Here is a 25,553-nt window from a genome sequence, read left to right on the forward strand (position 1 = left end):
TTGACATCTGATTTGTGTCCATTTATTCTTTTACATAGAGACTGTCCAGTTTGACCAATGTACATGGCAGAGGGGCATTGCTGGCACATGATGGCATATATCACATTGGTGGATGTGCAGGTGAACGAGCCTCTGATAGTGTGGCTGATGTTATTAGGCCCTTTGATGGTGTCCCCTGAATAGATATGTGGGCACAGTTGGCAACGGGCTTTGTTGCAAGGATAGGTTCCTGGGTTAGTGGTTCTGTTGTGTGGTATGTGGTTGTTGGTGAGTATTTGCTTCAGGTTGGGGGGCTGTCTGTAGGCAAGGACTGGCCTGTCTCAAATGGCCCACCTTGATTTTCATACACATTTTAAAGAGAGTGGTCACTTTGGATGGGCTATTACCAGCAGGAGAGTGAGTTGGAGGGGGGGCGGAGGGTGAGAAAACCTGGATTTGTGCTGGAAATGGCCCAACTTGATGATCACTTTAGTTAAGCTATTACCAGCAGGAGAGTGGGGTGGGAGGAGGTATTGTTTCATGGTCTGTGTGTATATAATGTCTTCTGCAGTTTCCACAGTATGCATCCGATGAAGTGAGCTGTGGCTCATGAAAGCTCATGCTCAGATAAATTGGTTAGTCTCTAAGGTGCCACAAGTACTCCTTTTCTTTTTGCGAATACAGACTAACACGGCTGTTACTCTGAAACCTGGAGTATGCAGGATCTCGTATTTATATTTGTGTTTACATTTTTACTTCCATACTTTTAATGCCCCACAGAGCCATATAGGAGGCCTCAAAATACAATATCTCACTGTCTAATGCTATTTCATTTCCTGAATGGAGAACGTACCGTGAGAAGACCAAACCTTGAATTATAATGGCTCCCTAAGGCAAAAGAAGAATACACTGAGATCTTTGGGTTCCTACACAGCCAGAATACATAGCTCTAGTTAGGATATAGTTAGTTTGGTGCAAGGTTCTTATATAAAGTATGCTTTTTAGACTTCCCCTTTAATTTTCTCTTCACCCTATTTATTTAAATTCCTGTAGCATTAAAGTCCCTTTTCATCCTTTATGCTGGATGTTGGCTCTGTTCTCTGCAGTGCTTTCAGCCCGTACTACCCTGTCTCCATAGCACTGTAACTGTGACTGCAAAGATTATGTTGTGGTTACAGCACAGGGGTGCAAGCTTAGGTTCTATTACTGTCTCTGCTCCAGATTTCCTTGTGGCCATGGGCAAATTGCTAAGTGCCCATCCCATGTGGGTGTGCAGTGGAGTGAGTACACAAAAACCTTTGCAACCACTCTTGTGTGACCCACATAAGGACTACAAACAATTGCAGTCTTTTTGCTCAGGGAACTATAGGGGCTACTCCCAAAGGGAGAGGCGAGAAGGCAAGGCCATGGTTCCTCTCCCCCTTCACAGCAGCCTTCAGAGTGGTCTGGGTATAGTGGCAGGTGTAAGCTGCACTGCCCAGAGAGGTGTAGCAGCCAGTACGCTCCCCCTACATGGTGGGGAGTTCAGGGAGGAGTTCTGTTTCATTGGGGTAGAATTTGACTGGGTTCCTCCAGGGGCAGTGTGCCCCTGGGCTGTCCCTCAGTGGCACAAATGAGTCCCTAGTCTCTCAGGGGACGTCTACACAGCAAAGAAACACCCCTGGCTGGCCTATGCAAGACGACTCGGGCTCGCGGGGCTTGGGCTGCTGGGCTGTTTCACTGCTGTGTAGACTTCCAGGTTCAGGCTGGAGCCTGGGCTCTTGGATGCTGTAGGGTGCACAGTAGTGTCAGCAGAACTACTGTGTGCTGGGGTTTCGAGTTTGACTTCTTAACTCCGTCACTCACCCCTTGGGCCAAAAGGGCTGGATCTGTTATGCAGGCAACATTTTTAATCCTTGATGGATCATTCTTGATGGATCTCCTCCAGCCAATCCAAGGCTCCTGCCTGTATCATGGAAAGAGACAGAACTGACCAGTGGGAGGCCTTTAGGCGGGAGAGGGGTGGAACAAATAATAATTTTTATATAAAGTGCTTTACAAACTGTGAACAAAATATTGGTGCCTAATCCTACGCAGGTAAATCCATATTTAGGCACCTAAGCTTGTGGCCGTCTTTTCAGAGGTACTGAGCACCTGCAGATTCCATTGAAGTTAATGGGTGCTCTTGATTTTCAGCCCCCTTGAAAATCAAGCCACTGATTTAGTCATCTAACTTCAGGCACCCACATTTGAAACTTCTGGCTGAAATACAAACAACATCAACCAAATGCCACCACCTCTGGGATTGGGTGGATGGCAGCCAATCACAGCACAATACCCTGAAAGGGAAAATTCTATGAGCAAGGACCCTAAGGCTCCCCCAAGAGACTTTGCACAGTAAACAGCCTGGAGTCTTCCTGAGGAGGATGAAGGACTGAAACAGCGATACCAGAATTTGAACCTGATGTTTGTTAATACAGTAGCACCTAAAAGCTTAACCAAAATTGGAGCTCTATTGTGCTAGGCATTGCACAAACACACAATATCATAGTTTCTGCCCCCAATATCTTACAATTTAAATAGACAAGACAGACACATGGTTGGAGAAAGGAAGCATTATTTCCATTTTACAGATGGGGAAACTGAGGCACAAAAGATTTAAAGTTCTGATCCTGAGCCTATTGAAATCAATGGCAAAGCTCCCCATTCACTTTAGTGGACACAAGATCGGATAGTAAATGGCATGCTAAAGCTGACAGAAAATCTGTGGCAAAACTGAAAACTGAACCCATAGAGCAGATATTCCAGTTCACTGCTTTAATCACAAGACTTGCTTGCCTTTCACTCTCTCCTGTTGTTGCAGGGAGTGTGCGTATATAGGAAATATGAATAGCCATAGCATCTCCACTGGAATAAACAAACAAAAAAAAATGCAAAGTTCAAATACAAAGCTACTAACCCACCACCTCTCCCTCAATCAGTTTGGTTATTATGTTGCTGTTTGTCTTAAAAGTATCAGAAAAATGTGACTAAACAGAGTCAAATCCTTCTCCAAAGAATGATTACAATTTCTCTTGACTTTCAACAAGGAAAATGTACTTTTGCAGCAAATATTTTGACATTTAGTGTCTCGATACAATAATAAACATGAGATGGATTGCAATCTATTGCCTCAAGACTTTGCTGATCATGGACTAAAATTGGTTAATGCATTTGTCTAAATCTTGTTACATTGTGAAATGTGCTAGTAATATTTTTTTGTAAAAAAGTCAATCCAGGAAATATATTGATCATGTTATCTCCATTGCAACAATATTGGGATAATGTTAGCTTAATAATTGTGCTTTGTGGAAATCTCAAAGAATAATTACAACTTTGTGGTCTTTTCACAATGTGTAATGTAATGACATTGCTTCCTTGATTGCAGTCACCAACAGCACCGCATCAGTAGATGCTGTTTTTGTGTGCATGCGTATGCATCTATGAGTAATTTTGCTCAGGGTGAAACAATTTAGCAGACTATTTTGGGATTATTTTTAAATGGTCAAGAGCACAGATTAGCAATTGTTTGTTTTTTCCCCCTTGACTATGCTACTGTAAAAAGAGCAAGCTAAAAATTATTTCTCCTGCTCCTTTCTTTAGAAGGCATGAAGAGATTTTAGCATCTAGCACAAAATAAATGTTCAATTGGTCTGTTATGGAAGTTGAAAACCAAAAAGATAGGAATTTGGGGGGTGAAGATGCTTCAAAACAAATGTTTCAAGGCAGTCTCTTTTTCTGGATCCAACCTATTGTCCTGTAGAACTAACTTCTCTTATTTCAGAGGAGACCTGAGAAATCTGGCTGCATTCTGGATGATCTGATCAACTATGGGATGTTAAGCGATTAATTTACAAATGTATATATATATTTTCTAATTTTAACAACGGTTAGAAAGTTGTTTGTCTGCCCCTCTTCATCTTGTACTTGCTTTTGATGTTACTATAGGCAATAACATAAGGATCAGTCTTCTTTTTTTGATCTTGAACTAAAAGAGGAAATATTAGCCCAATCCTCTGGGCTGTGACTAGTAATGAGGATCATGGGTAAAACGTGGCTGTCCTGCCACCTTTGTGCTCCTCTGGTTTCTAGGATTGCCAGGGACCAATTCATTCCACCAAGGAGAAGTTAAAGGAGCCTCACGGATGCCCTAAATCAGTGGTTCTCAACCATGAGTACTTGTACCCCTAGGGGTACACAGAGGTCTTCCAGGGGGTACATCAACTCATCTAGATATTTGCCTAGTTTTACAACAGGCTACATAAAAAGCACTAGAGAAGTCAGTACAAGACAATGACTTGTTTATGCTACTCTGTGTACTGTGCACTGAAATGTAAGTACAATAATAATATTCCAGTTGATTTATTTTTATAATTATATGGTAAAAATTAGAAAATAAGACATTTGTCAGTAGTAGTGTTCTGTGACACACTTGTATTTTTATGTCTGATTTTGTAAGCGAGTAGTTTTTAAGTAAGGTGAAACGTGGGGGTACACAAGACAAATCAGACTCCTACATGGGGTACAATAGTCTGGAAAGGTTGAGAACCACTGACCTAAATTATATCTCCTAGTAATGGATCACAAGTGCAACAGCCCTCCAGCCATGTCCCCTTCCTCTCCCCCTGACGTAGCCCAAATACAGGGTTGGGGCTTAGAGAGTGGGTGGGGCAGAGCTAGATCTACAGCAACTGGAGAGTCCCTTATGTTGGCAGAATCCGCAACTTCCCAGGTAGGCCAGCTTTATGATTTCTTTGTTCTGCCAGAGCTGGGGTCAGGATCTGAGCCTTTCTCAGCTCAGCTTTGTTGTTCCCCCTTCTCTCTGCTCAACAATGCAAGCTAGGAATGGAAATTTACACCATTAGAGTGGTTTAGGCCCTGTTGTTGTTGGTTATCCAACATTTCTTGGCATGGGATCATATTATTTTGTCTTACTCCCAGATACAGAGTTCCTAATTTGAACTTCCCATGCCTACCACTCTGTAAGAAATGCATACTAAGGGTTTTATACTGCTAATGTTAAAAAAAAATCACAAAGAAAGTGCAGTGCTGCCAACTGGTGCAATTTTATTGAGAGTAATATGATTTTTGGGCCCTGCGGTAGGCAGTCATTTCTTATTCAATTTGTCACATGATCTTGGGGAAGTAAAATCAGAGAGACAGACAGAGTGACCTCCTCCATACAGTGCTCTGTAGTCTAGCGGAAGGTTAGCTAAACTACAAGCCAGAGAGCACGAGTTCCATGCCCAGCTCTTCTACTGACTGCTGTTAATCTTTCTGGTCACAGCCCTTGTGCCAGGGTCTTGTACTGCAGCCTTTGAGGGATGGCTATATCATTCATCTGTTTCACAGATGAGATAACTGAAAACCTGCAAAAGGTCTCTTCTGCCAAAGCTGAGAATAGAACCCATCTCTAAAATAACAGAGCCCAGTCTCATGCCCTCTGCCACGCAGCCTACACACTCACTCTGTCTAGACACTGAGTGTGATAAAGGTTTGAAAGAATAGAATCACATTGTTTTCAGATCAAATTTCCTATTTTTATTCATTTGTTCACCACTCAAGAGTCTCAACTAAGCTTTGCATATTTAGTGTATAAGGGGATATATTATTATAATAATATATATTATTATAAGGGGATAGCACCACCTATTATTGAGGTTGCTCAGGACTTCCCATAATAAGATCCCTTTTTCAGTTGTTTATTATTTTGCCAAACTTAAACTGTTTGGGTAGAAATTGCCCACAGTAGGTGTCTGCCTCAGGCTGACTTTTTTTGGAAACTATGAGCCAAAATGGTCAGCTGTTTCTGAGTATGAGACCAGAGAAAATATGTTGTTTTGCCCATGTTAAAAACTTCTGGTGACCTTTTCTTTGAAATACTCTCGAGCTCTTTCATGCTTTGGAGAAGGGGGGTGGGTCGTGTCAGGGATGTGCCTTTTGCTGTTCCCAGGAAAATCTGTTCAAATTTGTTCAAGTTATAAAAATCATGGTTTGCACATGCTCAGTAAAAACGTCTTCAATTTTAGCAGCTAAAATCTCCAGATTCTCTGGCACACTGAGCATGCTCACGTAGGTCCCTCACAGCTCCTAGTGGTGACCAAAGAGCTCAAGTGCCATCCTCACAGAGCGATTGAGTGTGTTGCATTCCCTCACAGCTTATAGGTATGACTGGACTGTGCATGCACTATTCCTACAGAGTGACTGGACATGCTCCCACCAGCCCATGGCTACAGGATCAGAGCCAGCCTTTCCCTGTAATGGCTGCTGTGGGTTGGGATACGGCCAGACACCAGAATTCAGAGCAGAAAGTCTGTGTCTCCTGTGCTCTCAATGACCGCCCTCCGCCTCCTCTCCCCCCACGCCGGGCACCCAGATAGCGTGGAGGAGGAATTTGTCTCGTTCAAATGTAGAGGAATGTAACACTGCCTGCAGTGACTGAAGAGCATGAGTCTGTACCGCAGGCTAGAATGTCAGTAAGCAGGGCACAAACCCCCAATTAGTTGTGAGTGCTGTACCTAGATTTCACCAACCAATTATCAAGTATAAACTTAATAAGAATTTTCCTTCCCCCACAGGTTAGACAAACACCTGTCCGGGACGGTCTAGATAATACTTAGTCCTGCCTTGAGAGCAGGAGACTGGACTTGATGACCTCTTGAGGTCCGTTCCAGTCCTATGATTCTGTGAAATGGACTGCAGTGCTGCTAGCCGCCATTAAGGGCAACTGGACTCGGCAGAGCCAGCTTGCACTTAGAAGACACTGCTGGGGGGAGGGAGAGGGAGCTAGAGGGTTCCTGGCAGCTGCAGTTCCCAGCGTGCCATGAAGGAAGGAGGTGGTGTGCAGGAAACTCCGTGCAAGCCTGGGACTGAGCATCAGGCTGTTTCTCCCTCCGGATCCCTGGGCTTGGGATGCGGGGGAAGGGGGATGGGTGTCTGGGGAAGGGAGGGCCCCGCAGCTGGGCTCTGGGTATCGGGGTGCGGGTAGCTGGTGCCAGGGAGGCCTGCAGGTATCTGGACCGGGGGTACCTGCGGCTGGGCTCTTGGGGGGGGGGGGAGTGTATTGGTTGGGGGGGACCCTGCAGGTGGGCTCGGGGCGGGGTGTGGGAGGTTGTGAGTGTCTGGCCCCCTGGCTGGGCTCTGGGGCAGGGGAAAGGGAGCAGAGAAACAGGAACTGGGTTGTCATAGGGGTTTATTTAACTCTCTACTCCTGTGGGAATTTTTGTGTGTGTCTGTATTGTTACAGACATACTTGCTGACAGGTATTTTGAAATAAATTACGAAAATAATTGAAACTGGCGTGATTATGTAGTGTTATTTTGACAATTAAATTTGCATAATTTTGAACTTTTTGGTGCAGAAGTTTTAATTTTTTTGGTGCAGAATGCCCCCCGGGGTAATCTTTTGCTTATGCCTAGAAATCCTTGCCCCCTGGAGTCCAAGCAGCTTAGAGATAATCACTTCCTTCTTGTTAAGGGTTTTATCTTCCTCCTGCCATGTTCTCTGAGCTGCAAACTCAGCTGATGGGAAGAATCCACTTGTATGATTATCTTCATGGGGAAGAGGGCAGAACCGCAAAAATTGTTTGTCCTTTTGTTGGTATGTGGGGAAATTCCAGTTGCAACATCCCACAATAGTTCGTCCGGTATCAAGAGCTGTGCAACTTTTATTTGTCCTCCTTGTGTATGTGCATTATGACGTAGTCTTTAATGACACAATAACATTCCATTTTTTCCACATGACCCCTGCCGCATTCAGTACACAGGATGGACCCTGCTCTGGGATTGAATCAGGGTCACATTAAAAGAACTGTTGTCTGTAGGACCTCACTTCATTTGTTGCAAAAGTTGGAAGGTGTTTAGTGAATGAAGCAGGGGCTTGCTGGAAGAGAGAGGACAGTCTCAATGGAGGTGTGCTTTGAACATATACATTGCTATATAATGCTAAGTAGTCTGAAAAAATTGGTCTTAGGTGTCCAGATTGGGCATCCCAAATTAGTGGAAACTTTTGAGGTTAAATATCTGTGTCTCAGCTCCTCTTTTGTAAAATGGAGATGATACTACCCTGTTATCTCACAGGTGTGTTGTGAAAATAAATTGCTTGTGAAACACTCTGATACAGTGATGAGCACCAAAGAAAAATTCATGAGGAAATTAATAATTCAGATGTCAGAGCAGGGTTTGAATAGCTGCAGTAAATAAAGCCTGGGGCCACACATTGAACAACAAGGGCAAAACACAATATTGAATATCTGCTCATTAAGTGAGCTCCGTCCATCCTGTTCACTGAATGAGGTAGGAGTCCTGTGGAAAAATAGCATGTGATCATGTAATTAAAGACTGTCCCATAATGCATATAGAATCATAGAATCATAGAATATCAGGGTTGGAAGGGACCTCAGGAGGTCATCTAGTCCAACCCCCTGCTCAAAGCAGGACCAATCCCCAATTAAATCATCCCAGCCAGGGCTTTGTCAAGCCTGACCTTAAAAACTTCTAAGGAAGGAGATTCTACCACCTCCCTAGGTAACGCATTCCAGTGTTTCACCACCCTCCTAGTGAAAAAGTTTTTCCTAATATCCAACCTAAACCGCCCCCACTGCAACTTGAGACCATTACTCCTTGTCTTGTCCAAGGTTCCAAAGGCTATCGTTTGAATTCTGGCGTTTCCTAACATAGATGTGTTTGACTTGGCAACTTGGAGAATATTCATTAAATGTAGTTTTTATGTGTAATAATTATATAGCAATAATAACTGGGGATTTTAATGAGCTGTGCTTACCTGCTGCTGTTCCCCCTCTTATAGCCCCATAGGTTATGTGTTTGGAAAGATCAGTGGGTTCAGCGTTTTGTCCTAGGCAGTGGTTGCTTTCTGTAATACATCTGATTTCCTAGTAATCTCATTAATTCGAGGGAGCAGCAGTTCCTCTTGACTACATGCATTGTGCCCAGGCATCATATTCTGTGCAGCATTTGTACTGAACATAGTCTCCAAGCCACCCTCTCATGGGGCAGATGAACTCAGCTGAAAGTGTGCCTCATCCATCAGCCCCTGACAAATGTTGCAGGTACATAGTAGGGTTGCCAATTTTGGTTGAGTATATTCCCAGAGGTTTCATCCCATGGCATAATCTTTAATTAAAAATTAATCTTTCATTCCTGGAGACTCCAAGACAATCCTGGAGGGTTGGCAACCCTAGTACTTTCATCAAAGGTCATGAAGCGCTAAAACTGATTTACAAGGTAGTCCCCTATAGTATTCTAGAAGTTGGCCCTAACTGGTGATCTAGAAACAAACAAAAATGAGTGATTGATGTATGAGCCAGTTCAATTCTAGACCCAGCTCCTTGCCCCTTAGAAGCTTGTCCCATACCCCTCTCACTAATCATTGTTGCCACTATGTTGTTTCTTGGTGCTTTCCAAACTTCAGTTTGGCTGGTGGCCTGTAATTTCTCCAGTCCTCAGTGTTGTCTTGTACCTCAGTGGCCTTCTTCCCAGTCTCCCTATGCTTTTCCAACTCTTTCTGGCAATTCTTATCAACTCTCTCTTGATCCTGCTCAAATATCAGTGTGGTAATTGGGATACTGTAGCTGTTCCATTAGACCTTTCAGAGTATAATTCAGCATTTTCTTTCTCTAGTCCATAGTTAGTGAGTTAAAATTTTGGCATGAATGTCTTAGTTTATACATGACTGTGTGTTTTTTATATATATGGATCATATGAACCACCTACGGAGTGGAAAATAGCAGCCTTATTACACTGCCTTGCAGTTCAGAACAGAACATAAAGAGTAACTTATCCCACTGAAACTACAGGGTTGTTTTTTTTTTTCATAGCTGAAAAAGTGTACTTAACCAGTCGAAGTTTGACCAGGATGGTGGACCAACACTCTTGTTGCAAAAAGTAATATATCTGTTCTATTCTACACAGGTTCTTATACCTCACTCACGTCACTGTAGTATATGATCAGCTTCCAGTAACTTGTCTCTCAGCCTCTTGCCAGTGGAAGAATTGTGGGTGCAGGGTAGTACTTTGTTTTTTTGGGGGGAGAGTTATTTACTAAGGTCATGTCTACACTACAGAGTTAAGCTGACTTAAGTTTTGTTGATGATCATAAGTCAATTTAATAACATTGGTGGAGCCCTTCCACACAAGGTTCCTTGTTTCAGTTGAGTGCGCCCACAGTTGTTGCTCTTACATTGACAGAGAGAGTGTTTCATTGTGGGTAGCTATCCCACTGTACAACTCACCACCCTCTGCTGCTGAGAGCTCTGGGAACAGATTGCAGTGCGTCATGGGGACGTGCTTGCCATCCCATGATGCAGTTCTTTCCATCCCATCATTCCATGGGCTTTCTACTTCGTTTCACGCTGTTTTTCAACAGCCCTTATAAACTGTGCACCTGCCATCTCTACCTAGCAGTGTGGATCCTGAACTGCTGACCAGAGTGGCTATGAGCATTGTGAACACAACACAGCTGGTCCTGCAGTATTTCATGAGCTGAGAAACAGAAAGTGAATCAGTGATGCCTGCCCTGCTGTCTGCCATGGAAACAAATAGTTCAAGATTTCTGTTGGCATTCACGGGACACCTTACCACAGTGGAATAACAGTACTCAGCTTGGAAAACAAGCGCTGAGTGGTGGAATTGTATTGTGATGCACGTATGGAATGACAAGCAGTGACTGCAGAATTTACGGACGCGCAAAGCCATCTTTCTGGAACTGTGTGTGGAGCTGCGGTGCAAGGATACCAGAATGAGAGCTGCCCTCACTGTGAAAAAGTGACTGGCGATTGCTGTGTGGAAGCTGGCAACTCTCGACAGCTATTGGTCAGTCACAAATCAGTTTGGAGTTGGAAAGTCCACCTTGGGAGCTGTGGTGTTGCAAGTGTGCAGGGCCATTGATCGCCTCCTGCAACAAAGGACTGTGACTCTTGGTAGTGTATAGGAAAAAATTGATGGCTTTGAGGTGATGGGATTCCCTAACTGCGGTGGGGTGGTAGATGGAACGTATATCGCAATTTTGGTCCCCAACCATCTTTGGTTGGAGTACGTCAACTGAAAGGGCTACTTCTTCATGGTCTTGCAGGTGCTGGTAGATCACCTTGGCCGTTTCACTGACGTCAGTGCAGGTAGTCAGGGAAGGTGTATGATGCACACATCTTTTGGAACACTGGACTCAATGGAAAGCTGCACACTGGGACTTTCTTTCTAGACCAGAAGATTCCAATGGGGGATGTGCAAATGCCCATAGTGATCCTTGGAGACCCCAGATACCCCTTGCTTCTGTGGCTTATGAAACTTTACACCAGGAACCTAGACAGCAGCAGAGAACGCTTCAACAACAGGCTCAGCAGGTGCCGAATGAGCATTGAATGTGCCTTTGGCCAATTAAAAGGTCGCTGGTGCTATCTTTTTGGCCGTTTAGCCTTCAGAGAGGAAAATATTCTGATAGTTATTGCAGCCTGCTGTACTCTGCATAATATTTATGAATCAAATGGGGAAAGGTTTTCCCAGGGGTGAGCCACTGAGATTGATCGGCTGGCTGTTGATTTTGAGCAGCCAGATACAAGGGCAATTAGAGGGGCGCAGCAGGAGGCTATTCAAATCAAAGAGGCTTTGAAGGAACATTTTGACAATGATTCCCAGTAATGTGTCAGTATGTGATGCATTCGGCAAAGCAATGTTTACTTGCTGCCATGAATTACCCCTATAGTGCTTGCTTCTCGAACATTAATTGCAAGGAGCAAATATTCCTATGTACAGCCAATGTGTTTCAATGTTAGCTCTGAGCGATGTATGTATATATGTCACAAATAAAGATTCATTTTATTTCAAAGACTCATGTTTAATAACAGGATAAAACACAAAATTTTGGACAAACAGGGGACATGAAAATAAGGAACAGCCTCGAGGTAAGGGCTCTCACAGCTGGGTGTAATTCCAGTTTTCATTGGAAAACCAGTCCCCAGGCATGGAGTGCATGGGGCACTGTGAGGGACCAGGAACACATGATGAGTACGGTGGGGGATTTTGGGGAGGGCGTGGATCGAAGTTCTGTAGTGGCTGGAAGGGGAGTTGGGTGTGGATTTGCTCTGCTTGCAGGCTAATGAGGACTTCAACATATCTGGAGCTTTTTCATCCGCTCCTGCTCCTATGTCCTCTCCTGGCTATCCAGCTTCAGTCTTTCATTTATTGTCTCCCTCCATGCTCTTGTTTCATTCTGTGCTGCATCTGTTGACTGCAGCATTTTGTGAAACATATCCTCCTTACTCCTCCTGGGTCTGATAGAGGCGCTCCACTGGTGTGGAGGAGTGTGTTCTCAAGGCCACATCTGCAGAAGGCAAAGAAACAATGAACAGAGACAGTATTGTGAGTGTGCTCGCAGCCATGAATCACAAAAGTTACACACACCTCTTTCTCACTGTCCCTTGGCTAGCACACAGGTCACCGCGAGCCCCAATTATGGGGAGTTCACTGCGGAGAGAGGATGGGCAAGGGGGAAAGGGCAAGAAGGGACAAAGGGTGATTTGCAAAGGGGGTTACTATAAGCGGCTAGGGAGCCTATTCTGAATATTGGTATCCTTTTCCACAGGCTAGGGTAACTGAGCCAAATATTTTATTCCTAATGGTAACCCAGAATGCAGGGATACATCTTCTGCATGTGTGGTGGTTTCAGACTGGCTCCATATGCTGCTCACCTGTGTGCCGTTCTGGTCTCTGCAGGGATAATTGCCGTGTGTCACGGCAAAGTTTCCTACAGTGGGGGGAGAAACAAAGCAGCTCTGATAAGGAACCTTCGGCAGAGGTTTGCAGAATACCTACAGGAAAGCTTCCTGGAGATCTCTATGGAGGATTCCAGAGACATCCCCATGGACCTTAACAAACTTTTCCACTGTGGCCCCACTGCATAGATGGACAGATTCTGTTGTTAGTTTCTGTCCCTTATCCCTCCTCTGCCATATAAGGAAATGCATGAGAGCTCAATCTCCTGTCACTGTGCAGTATCAAAGCAAAATGATCACTTACTGGAGCTCCCCTCTCCTGCATCCTGAACGGCAGAGCCGGAGTGCTGGGACTGGCTAGACCTTTCCAGAGTGGAAAAGAAGTTCTGATTCAGCAAGAGGAGCATTTCAGTGTGTACACCTCCACACTTTTGTCACCAAATTTTGTAGTGTAGACCAGGCTTAAGTGTACGCACTATGTGTGTGCAAGAGAAGATGAGGTCAAAGAAGTGCCCTTGCACTTGGAGCGGAAGGTAGTGAGGTTTGTAATGATGTTTAGTTTCTGGGGGAATTTGTTCCACAGTCTTGGACATGGGCTTTTCAGTGACCACAGGTAATAGAGTGGCTTTGATTTTAAGTCTCCCATTTCACCAACACAGCGTTTCCTAGCAAAATGCTGGGGAATTGCTTCAAAAAAGTCCCAGAGACTACCCCCTACTAAATAAATAACACCACTTCCTGCAGTGCTTGAGTTTTCTTTTGAGGCCTCCCATCCAAGCAATGACCAGGCCTGGTGCTGGTTCACGTATAGGGTTAGATGAGCCTGTACCCTACCCCAAGTTTTGCATGATAAGAAAAAATGTGAATAGCACCAGGGTCCTAGTTCTCTAACACCACATTCTACAGGCCATTACCCTCTGATCCCACTGAGGGTTACCAAAAGAAACTACACCATTTGCTCAAGAAACTCCCTGAAAAAGCACAGGCACCAATCTGCACAGACACACCCCAAGAATCCCGACCAGGCGTGTTCTATCTGCCACCCAAGATCCATAAACCTGGAAATCCTGCATTTTATCTGTGGGTCTTTGTCTTGTGCTGCTGGCACTTTCTTTGTCCTCCACTCCAGCAGGTGGCTTTCAGCTGAGAGATTTCCTAGGGGAAGGGGGCTGAAGGAGAAAAAGTTGCGTCTGTATAATGGAACAGTTTTTACCAAGTGCTCAGCCTGCAGGTAGCAAACGTGCGGCTGAAGAAGATGATACCGATTGGATTAAAAATCTGCTTTTCGTAATACTTGTCTCCGTTCCAACCTTATCTTGGCTCAAGAAAATATCTTAGAATTGTCAGGTGATCACATACTGAAGACCAAATTTTCAAATCTCACAAATTCTGGATTTCTGTTGAAGGAGAGTATGAGCAACTCCATGATGAAGCTGTGGAAGTGTTGCTTCCATTTGCGTCCCGTGATCTCTGTAAATCTGAGTTTTCAACAAGGATTTCTGTGAAAACTAAACATAGAAATTTAAACTTGGAGAAAGTGCCAGACATAAATCAGTCAGAGATTCAACCAAACACTGTGCAGTTTGAAGTAGGCCCATTATTCTCACTCAAATCATACTTCAGCTATGTCTGAACATGCCAATAAATCCATATTTTCAAATTATAGTTTTAAAAACCCAGATTTGATCAGATAATATCATTAAACAAACTATACAGTTGAATAAAACTGTAAAGCTGTCCTAACTCTAGTGCTCTTGAGTCTAGGGTGCTGAGTTGTTAAAACAAAACAAAACCCCTCCCCAGAAACCCAGTATTTGGTTGTGGGGAGCCACCCTGTTTTAAAATATTTGTCAGGGAGTTGCAGTATGAACAAATTTGGGAACCACAGATATAAATAATAAACAGGGAAATTGCAGTTACAACCACACATCAGATAAGAACAAGATCTAAGTTAATGGCAGTTAACTTCCAAACAAATAAAAGTTCACACAGTATAGTCTGCCTGGAGAATTCACCACTGCAGGAAATCAGTGAGCTGGATTTTTTTAAAAGGTCTGGATAATTTTATGACTAATTACATTTTTGGTCATGTATATTAAGATAAGGGTAGTTGAATCTGGTGCTGAACACAGGGGTCAGAAAGAAATCTCCCTCTATGTAAAATAATGCACAGTTGGTTGGATATATGGGTTTTGACTCTGACTTCCTTTTAAGTTTCAGACATAGGACATAGCCATAGGCAGAAAACATCAAACCTGAAGGGCTGTTGATGGTTCAGTCTGGTATAGTGTCCTGTGTTCCTATGAAAGATGGAGGAGAAAGAATGGTCTTGTAAGACACAGAGCTTGGAAACAGAAATTTGTGTCCTGTTCCCAGCTCCGCCATTGACTTTCTGTGTGACATTTGGCAAATTACTTAATCTTGAACCTCAGTTTCCCCATCTGTGAAATAGGCTTTACACTTACCTATCTCTGGGGTGTTGTGAGGCTAACCTAATGTTTGTAAAGTGCAACAAGACCTTGAGACAGAAGATAATGTGCATGTCTGAAAGTGGAGGTAGGAGAAAGTGAGGTTATAATTACTAATGCTCTGAATGAATGTCTTAACCTGGTTAATGGGGAGATTCAACTAATACTAGTAAGTGTGATGGGATTTTGTTAATTCCCTCTTGTAGCTCTTGATATTACAGTCTCTGGCTCTTTGGAGCAAAGGCTGATAGTTGTTGCTAACTGTCTTTGTTTTGTAACAGACACATAGAGAGACTAGAATAAGACAGGATTCATTTCTCCTTGTGACTTGAATGAGAATTTGACCCCATGTCTCCTGGGGTGAAAGGCTAGTGCAGTGATAATCTGTTATCTAGCCTTGTGTATGCTGTATTGCAGAGGTGATGGGTTTGAGCTTTTGGGGCAAGGTATTAGCTATTGACTGAATCATCTCATGCCATCTAGTACATTGGGTGGCATTGGCTTGGACCCTAGAGAAAGATACAAACACAGCTTCTGCACCGGGAAAGGAGTCATGTCTATAAAGCGTTGGTTAAGAGAGAGAGCATCAAAGGGGGAAAATAGTCATTTCAAAATGAAAGGCTTGTAGAAGCAACTCAGGGTTGTGTCTAGCCAGTTCTTTGCAAAGCAAAGGCCATTGTTAATAGATAGTATTATAGCGAATAAAGGTAAAAAATAATTTACAGTTTTCTTGGTATTTAGTTCAGGTAATTTTTTATAATTGTACAATGAGAACACATTGTCCTAATTTTCATATGCAGATTCAATTAGCATTCAGTTAATTAGCCTTTACAAATGAGGATTAACATAATTACATAACACTAACCTCTCTTAATAACTATAAAGGGTAGGAAGGCTGTTTTTAATAAATTTGGAAGGCTTATATATGTTTTTTAAAATCTGAAATGGCACACACATAAATTAAACCAAATTACACACAAAGGACAGCTATTAGGAATGATGATCAAAGGAAACAAACTATGTACATGGTTTAGAATAGTGCTGGATAGAAATTCACTCTGGTTCTCTTCCTTGCTGTCTGCTGGCCTCCTAGTGTTTCCTCTATGATTATTACTGAGGAGATTGAACCATCCAGGGAGTCATTCCTTAAAAGTGAGCTCTGGCCTTATTATAATTCAAGTGTTGCTAGCTCATGTTTTGAAATATATATGATCATTTGGGTGGTAGGCACACAAAACCCATTGGATTTCAATGGGAATTGGTACCTAGTTGCCTTGGGCTCCTTTTAAAAGTCCCAGCCCTAAATGCTATTAGTTTCTGTTACCTGATGTAAGTGGATAGCTATATGGATTTTTTCTCTTTATTTGATATGGATATTTAAATAGTGATGCTCCAGTTAAGAATATCTTCATGACACAAAATACAACATATGACTGAGGGACCGAACAGCACATGGGTTTAGTAATGGGATATGGAGCCTTTGGTTTCTAGGTTACAGGTTTGAATCCCGACTATCTTGGTAGTGACCTTTGAGTGGCCTAGGTGAAGAGACTTGGTGTCTGTCCAGTCCCTCATGAACAGGTGTTGGCATCAGATAACACCACAACTGATATTCTCAAGCCAACATTTGAATGGGCATGAAACCGCAGAGATGTTCATTTCAGGCCAGAGTTGAGGCATTTTTTTACTGGGCAATGCAAGGAAGCTTGCACTGCTGTTGCTCATGCTTCATGTGTTCTGTGGTGAGGGAAATGCTGTTGCTCATGCTTCATTTGTTCTGTGGTGAGAGGAATGCTGTCTCCAGGTCTGTCAAGGTGATACTTGTCATAAACACGTAATAAAATAAATCTGTTCTCTGTTATTCTTAAATTAGAATGCTGCTCATTCAGTGGTGCTTGAGTGACATATCTCCATTACCATGTGGTCCAATACCACTTGTGTTCCCATTTAAGTACCTTGGGCTACCCTATGTTCTAGAAGAAGTTTTTCCTGTAGAAATTATTTTGTTGACTAAATTCTTGAGCTGTGGGCAACGACAGACCTGTATTGCATCCCAGCGCATGTGCTCTCATTAAAACCATTGTACCCTGCCTCTTGTGATCCCAGCAAGGACCCTAGTTAATTTCACAAGTCATATGATCTGTTGTCAAATTGCAGAGCCCCAACATTTTCCAAAGTGGCCGCAGAATTTTGATGCTTCCATTTTTCTGGTAATCAGCTTGAATCACCTTGAGCCCTATCTTTTAGAAGTGCCGAGTCCTCAGGACTCCACTTGAAGTCTGTGAGAACTGAAGGTGCTCAGCACCTCAGAAGAACAGGTCCATGATGTCCCATGCTTAGCATCCAAAAATTGAGAGATACAAAACTAGTGGCCATTTCTGAAAACATTGGATACAGTGACTCCGGACAGAGATGCCTCTGTCCATTCTCAACTGGAGGGGAAGGTCTCTGCAACACAGGTCTTTTGAGAGTCTGGAGAAGTAACCTGGTGAATGCAGTAGTGTGTGTGTTGTGGGGGGGGGGGGAGAGGGAATCCTTCTCTGGGAGAATCCACTTTTAAAAATGGAGACTTGAGTCCACATTGTCTTTTCTGATTTCCCTGATTTATGTGCTGCACAGCCTGAAATCTTAACATGAAATTGCTTAAGGTAGTTTCTAGTGGCCAAATTCTACTCTCCCTGACAGCTGTAATTCTCATTTCCTTCAGCAGGAGTTCTACCTGGGCTGTGTGTGTCTGAGAGCAGAATTTGGCCCTATGCGTTGTTCTGTACACAGATACATTTGATAACTTACAATCAATCAAAGAGAGGAGAGAATGCAAACATCCTGTGAGGAAGCTGGCACAAACTATGTAAAGAAAAAGCTTTCTGGGTTTCAGGCAGTTAAACCACTTCAGCTGCTGTTTCCATGGTGTACCAGTTGCTGCTAAATATGCCTTCCTCAGGAAAGGAATCCTTCAGCTTGCATGCATGTGTTATCTCTTTGATAATGGCCCATCAGCAGGATGGCAGCTAATTGTGAGGGCCAAGTGCAATTTAAAAACCTTTTCCTGAGGTGGTGTTTGTGATCAGTCACATTCTGTAGCCTTTCAGAAAACGAGAAAGGAGAAGTGATTTTTCTAACTTGGAACAGCATAACTGCCCACTTTTTTACAATTAGAGATTGTGACACATTAGTTAAAGTGGTAAATTCAAGGTCAACACTCATGCACTTAGGTATCATTACAGATGGCATAGTCTATGCTACATTTTCCTCCTGATTCCTGAAAAACTATAGGTTTCAGAGTAGCAGCCGTGTTAGTCTGTATTCGCAGAAAGAAAAGGCTTACTTGTGGTACCTTAGAGACTAACAAATTATTTCACTTCCTCCACTCCATCACCACCACCACCCCTGTTGTTCTTAAGCTGTAGCAGTAGATAATGCACTGAGTACGTGACTAGGAGGTAGAGCTCCTAAATTCTAATTTTAGCTCTGCCACTGATACAGTGTGTGGCATTTAGCAAGTCAATTAAAGCTCTCTGCCTCAGTTTCTTTGTAAAACAGCTGCTCAATGGTTTGTAGATCCTCAATCACGGTATATGTGCAGACTATTATTGCAGTTACAATCCGGGGCTACCCTACAATAATACCTCATAGGGCCAAATGCACCTCAACCGGTGCAAAGAAGTTGCAAATGCACCTCCCTTAACCTGCAAGGCTTGCTGCGCTTCAGGCAGGATTCACTTAAGGGGAAGGACAAGGTGGTGTTTCCACCACACCCCTTTGTTGGGAGTTATGCCAGGGGACGTAAGCTTTAGTGTTTATTGGAGCCCTGCCAGTGAAGACTGAATCACTACAAGCTGACAGGGTAATAGAACTCTAGACCTTCCTATATCTTCCATTGTTCTATGTAGTATAGTTGTGGCAGTGTTGGTCCCAGGATATTAGACAGACAAGGTGGGTGAGGTAATAGCTTTTATTGGACCAACTTCTGCTGGCTATGAGAGAGACAAACATTCAAGCAACTCTATCCTGAATGGTCTCTTACAATATGTGCTAAGTACTTATGCTAAACAATCTGTTTCACTTTGCATTTTGCTGTAAGGCTGGAAATTCTTTCCCCAGTCCTGTAGAAGAAGTGAGTTGTAGCTCAGGAAAGCTTATGCTCAAATAAATTGGTTAGTCTCTAAGGTGCCACAAGTACTCCTTTTCTTTCTGTGTGGTTTGAAAGCTTGTCTTTCTCACCAACAGAAGTTGGTCCAATAAAAAAGATTACCTCACTCATCTTGTGTCTCAGAAAGATTTTCCTGACATTCAGCCTAAATTGTTCCTTTTAAAATTTCATCTCCTCTCATCATTATGTTTTCTAAAATCTAAAGTCATTATGCTCGCTGATATTTTTACTCTATCTTTCTGTTATATAATTAGAACACAAATAAACACACGATTACGAAACTGGTGGTAACTCAGTTCCATGGAACAAATCACATGTTAAAAACCCTGCGATTAAAAAAATTAAAAGTTCAACGTGGATTTACTTTAAGAATTCAAAAAACCCTATACAACTGCCTATTAAAAAAGAATTGTATTTAATTTTATCTAAAGTAGAAAAAATATTTTTAATTTGCTCTGTTAAATGGGGGAGCCCTTGTCAACTGCCAGATTTTTTGAATTATTTCAGTGCAAAAAGCAACAACAACAAAAGCACAGATACTGCATTACAATGTGTTTCATACATTTATATGGACTATGATTTAATTTTAATTATTTATATTTCATACTGCTTTAGCCAATATTCCATAGTATGTTGTAAAAGGAGTAAAGTCTTCATCTGCGACCTCAATGCACCATTTTGCTAATGACTCATTTTGCTAGTGAGAATGGAGATAGCCCATGGATTATAGAAATGCAGATTAGCAAGGTCATACTGCAGTTACTTTCCCTATCTAAGTGATAAATACAATACCATATGATTTTCTGAATACTATAGTTTTGTCTTAATCATGTTTATTCACTTTTGGGGAAGCACTTTATACCTCCCCTCCTGCTACTCAAATTGTATTTATGTGGTAGGTAACAATTTAGTATAGTAATAAATTTCCTTATCTAAATGGATACCAGTTTTCTTCAAGTACGAGAGTGAAACACAAAAAGTAAAAATTCAAAATAAGTCTGTTAAAATAAAGCTGTTTATTTTTTCTGTTTATCCCCAGTGACTACTTAGCATTAAACTCGAACCAAGCAGGGTTTTTTTATTTGTGAGATAATGTTTTATTGGTGCGGGTTTTTTTACTTTTTTTCCCTTTATTTCTCTTGTGTGCAATGAGTAAGTCATATTCCTACTCTCTATTAGTTTCTCCATTTTGTGCATTTCGAAGCACAAACATACAAAGATTATGAGTCAGGCCCCAAAATCATAAGATTGGCTTAAAATTTTTTTAAAAAATTTTCTTTGGCCTTGTATTTGCATTTTGAGCCTTTAGAGCTCACATTTTCAAGTGTCTTTCTGCAACCTGGAGAACCAGAAAGTTGTGGTGATGTTGTTTTTTCTTAAATGAAAGCTGAGGTTCTCATATAGTAACATTACTCCAGGAGCTGGGATTTAAGAAAAACACCAGATATCACGAGTGTTGGTAACCCTGCATTCTAGGATCTCAAATGTTCTGGTAATGCCATATATAGTCAATGATAATACTGTGGTAACTCTCTTTCTCTTTACTCAGGGATTTTGGGAAAACCATACAAAACTGATCAAGGAGTATGGACCTGTTTGTGGGTAAGCTAGCAATACTCTTTCTTTACTTTGTTCATTGTTGCTGCTGTTTTCTTGTTGGTTTGCAACTTAGTGACAGTGAACTAATGCCACTTTACTCCTGAATAAAAGCATCCAGATGGAAGTTAACACACTGATGTGCATAGACTTCACGCCTTTAATTGATTTGCCTTCCCTTTCTTGAGTGTCTCCATATAAAAAAGTCCTAACATTGAACATACAGACAATTCTGCTTAGACTTAAGGGCATGGCTACACTTGCAAATATAGAGCGCTTTGAGTTAAACCAGCCTTCGTAGAGCGCAGCAGGGAAAGCGCTGCAGTCTGTCAACACCGACAGCTGCAAGCGCACTGACGTGTCCACATTTGCAGCACTTGCAGCGGCATTGGGAGCAGTGCATTGTGGGCAGCTATCCCACAGAGCACCTCTTCCCATTCTGGTGCTGATGAGGTCCAGCACCTCACCATTGCTCCATACTGGGGATAGCCTGGCGCGGGGAGGCGTGGTCACTTGGAAAGATTCACTGAGAGCACTCCACGCCTGGCTAAGCAAACAGGAGGGGGATTTTCAAAATTCCCAGAGAATTTAAAGATAGGTCTGATGATTGGTCACCTGAGGGCAGGGCAGTAGAGTTCAAAGTGATGACCAGAGTGGCTAGAACGGGCATTGTGGGACACTTCTGGAGGCCGATCAGAGTGCATTAACAGACCAGGGGGTCCACACTGCTGCCGCGGTGCTCCAGCGGGGGCGCATCAAACGTTATTCCACTCGCCGAAGTGGATTACCAGGAGCGCTCTAGCTGCGGAGTCAGAGCGCTCTACGTGCCTTGCCAGTGTGGACGCATCGTGAGTTAGAGCGCACTGGGCTGCTTTAATGCGCTCTAACTCACAAGTGTAGCCAAGCCCTCAGTCTTTCTCAGGCCTTTACAGAGCTACCACCTTGGTAAAATAAGGGTGTTGGTAGCCGTTGCACAAAGGAAAATATATCTCTTCTCTCATGTGAACATTGAATTGATGAGGGGAGGAAGTGCCTTTAAAGTTGCTTTGGTTTACATGCCTGTCACCTATGTGATTCTGAGTTTTCACTATGAGACAATGAAACATTCACCAAAATTTAATTTAATTTAAGAAAAAATCACTTTTGCAAAATACTGTGGATTTGAGTTCAAATCTCTCACTCCATATCTGTACAAAAATATCCATTTAAAAAATATCATGAAGTAAAAAGTAAAAATTGCACACCTCTTTCCCCTGTCCTCCAGCTGTAGTTAACCACTTACTAGTGCTGAGGAGGGACTACACCTCAGGAAGAATACACAGGGACTCCCCTAAAGTCAAATATTTCCCGTTTCTTTGAATCCCTCATTGGTAGTACAAGTTTTGCATTGTTATAATAGTGCTGGAACTGCACTTTTACTTCCATTCTTTTCTATCCTAAGTGGAAATAATGACTTCCAGATTCTCTCTATCCTTGGTATTTCCAATGTGCTTATTACTTTGATATATAAATACAGACCAATAATTACAAAGAAAGCATAGACTCAATGGAGACACTGTTTTTATGTCTCCTTACAACAATCTGTAACCCACTAATTCCCTTTTGTCCTCTGACTGCTGAAGTCTCAGTTGCCTACTTCATTTTGAATGGTTTCTTGCAACATGTTTTAACTTCTTATGCTTAACAATCTGTTTCACCTTGTATGTAGCTGTGATGCTCTGATTACCTTTCTGAGACCTGATGAAGAGCTCTGTGGAGATTGAAAACTTGTCTCTCTCACCAGCAGATATTGGTCCAATAAAAGATATTACCTCACCCACCTTATCTCCCTCATATCCTGGAATTAATGTGGCTATAACAACAGTGCAAACAAAGAAAGCATAAATAGTCCTGAAAGGTTTTTTTTCTTCCCTGTTCCACAGAAGTTCAGAGATGCGTGTGAGTGTGTGTAGATTATAAATATGTTTTGGATGTTGTTCCTGCAGCAAAGCTTTATCAAAGAGCAGTGTTTTATAATTAATCTGAAGACAGGCAAGTTGAGGTTCAGACCTAATGGAGTTCTCACTGCTAAAAAAATACTCCACTCCCTATTTCTGACAATCTAAACCAGGGTCTCTGCAGCTGTGTCATCCCACAACTATGTGTGCAGATAGCAGAGGATGAGGTGGTTTGCAAAATCATAGAATCATAAAGTCATAGAAAATTAGGATTGGAAGAGACCTCAGGAGGTCATCTAATCCAACCCCCTGCTCAAGGCAGGACCAACACCAACTAAATCATCCCAGCCAGGGCTTTGTCATGCCGGGCCTTAAAAACTTCTAAGGATGGAGATTCTACCACCTCCTTAGGTAACCCATTCCAGTGCTTCACCACCCTCCTAGTGAAATAGTGTTTCCTAATATCCAACCTAGACCTCCCGCACTGCAACTTGAGACCATTGCTCCTTGTTCTGTCATCTGCCACCGCTGAGAATAGCCGAGCTCCATCCTCTTTGGAACCCCCCTTCAGGTAGTTGACGGCTGCTGTCAAATCCCCCCCACTCTTCTCTTCTGCAGACTAAATAAGCCCAGTTCCCTCAGCCTCTCCTCATAAGCCATGTGCCCCAGCCCTCTGATCATTTCTGTTGCCCTCCGCTGGACTCTGTCCAATTTGTCCACATCCTTTCTGTAGTGAGGGGCCCAAAACTGGAAGCAGTACTCCAGATGTGGCCTCACCAGTGCCAAATAGAGGGGAATAATCACTTCCCTCAACCTGCTGGCAATGCTCCTGCTAATGCAGCCCAATATGCTGTTAGCCTTCTTGTAATCCCCAGGTCCTTTTCTGCAGAACTGCTGCTTAGCCAGTCGGTCCCCAGCCTGTAGCAGTGCATGGGATTCTTCCGTCTTAAGTGCAGGACTCTGCATTTATCCTTGTTGAACCTCATCAGATTTCTTTTGACCCAATCCTCCAATTTGTCTAGGTCACTTTGGACCCTATCCCTACCCTCCAGCATATCTGCCTCTCCCCCCAGCTTAGTGTCATCTGCGAACTTGCTGAGGGTGCAATCCATCCCATCATCCAGATCATTAATAAAGATGTTGAACAAAACCAACCCCTGGGGAGCTCCGCTTGAGACCGGCTGCCAACTAGACATCGAGCCGTTGATCACTACCCATTGAGCCCGACAGTCTATTCAGCTTTCTATCCACCTTATAGTCCATTCATCCAATCTATACTTTTTTAACTTGCTGGCAAGAATACTGTGGGAGACTGTATCAAAATCTTTGCTAAAGTAAAGATTTATCACATCCACTGCTTTCCCCATATCCACAGGGCCAGTTATCTCATCATAGAAGGCAATCAGGTTGGTCAGGCGTGACTTGCCCTTGATGAATCCGTGTTGACTCTTCCTGATCACCTTCCTCTCCTTCAAGGGCTTCAAAATGGTTTTCTTGAGGACCTACTCCGTGATTTTTCCAGGACTGAGGTGAGGCTGACCGGTTTGTAGTTCCCCAGGTTCTCCTTCTTCCCACTGTATTTGCCTTTTTCCAATTGTCTGGGACCTCCCCCAGTTGCCACGAGTTTTCAAAGATAATGGCCAATGGCTCTGCAATCACATCAGCTAATTCCCTCAGCACCCTCGGATGCATTAGATCTGGACCCATGGACTTGTGCATGTCCAGCTTTTCTAAATAATCCTTAACTTGTTCTTTCACCACTGAGGGCTGCTCACCTCCTCCCCATACTGTGTTGCCCAGGACAGGAGTGCGGGAGCTGACCTTGTCTGTGAAGACTGAGGCCAAAAAAGCATTGAGTACTTCAGCTTTTTCCACATCATCTGTCGCTAGGTTACCTCCCCCATTCATTAAAGGTCCCACACTTTCCCTGACCTTTTTCTTGTTGCTAACATACCTGTAGAAACCCTTCTTGTTACCCTTCACATCCCTTGCTTGCTGCAACTCCACTTGTGTTTTGGCCTTCCTGCTTACACCTCTGCATGCTCGAGCAATATTTTTATACTCCTCCCTAGTCATCTGTCCAAGTTTCTACTTCTTGTGGAAGCTTCCTTTTTGTGTTTAAGCCCACCGAATATTTCACTGTTAAGCCAAGCTGGTCACCTGCCTTATTTGCTATTCTTTCTGCACATCAGGATGGCTTGTTCCTGTGCCTTCAGTAAGGCTTCTTTAAAATACAGCCAGCTCTCTTGGACTCCTTTCCCCCTCATATTAGCCTCCCAGGGGTTCCTACCCATCATTTCCCTAAGGGAGTCAAAGTCCGCTTTTCTGAATTCCATGGTCCGTATTTTGCTACTCTCCTTTCTTCCTTTTGTGAGGATTCTGAACTCAACCATCTCATGGTCACTGCTGCCCAGGTTGCCACCCACTTCTACTTCCCCTACCAATATAAGATAGTCCATAGGGCTTTGTAGACTAGGCCAGGACTTAAAACTCACGCTCTGAATTGAATGGGAGGAGAATGCAATTCGCAGAGCAGTGGTGTAATATTGTGTCAGCCTTGTTGTCTGAGGTATTTGCTGTACCAATTGCATCCTTCTTCTGGCAGTCACATTCAACTCTAGGGAAAGTGTCTTGCAGAGATAAAACCAAGAGGTAATGATATCATGGCTGTCAGTGGC

General features: G+C 43.0%; 1 protein-coding gene across 5 annotated transcripts in view; it reads left to right on the plus strand.

Annotated features, from left to right (window-relative positions):
- Positions 1–25,553, plus strand: part of TBXAS1 (thromboxane A synthase 1) — a 316,405-nt gene that overhangs the window by 92,128 nt on the left and 198,724 nt on the right. For all 5 annotated transcript variants that reach the window (XM_073323035.1, XM_073323050.1, XM_073323042.1 and 2 more), the window contains one exon: positions 20,892–20,944. In XM_073323035.1, the coding sequence (XP_073179136.1) occupies positions 20,892–20,944 (53 nt within the window). The remainder of the gene's footprint in view (positions 1–20,891; positions 20,945–25,553) is intronic.

This window comes from Lepidochelys kempii, chromosome 1, assembly GCF_965140265.1.
Source record: "Lepidochelys kempii isolate rLepKem1 chromosome 1, rLepKem1.hap2, whole genome shotgun sequence".
Lineage (NCBI taxonomy): Eukaryota > Metazoa > Chordata > Testudines > Cheloniidae > Lepidochelys > Lepidochelys kempii.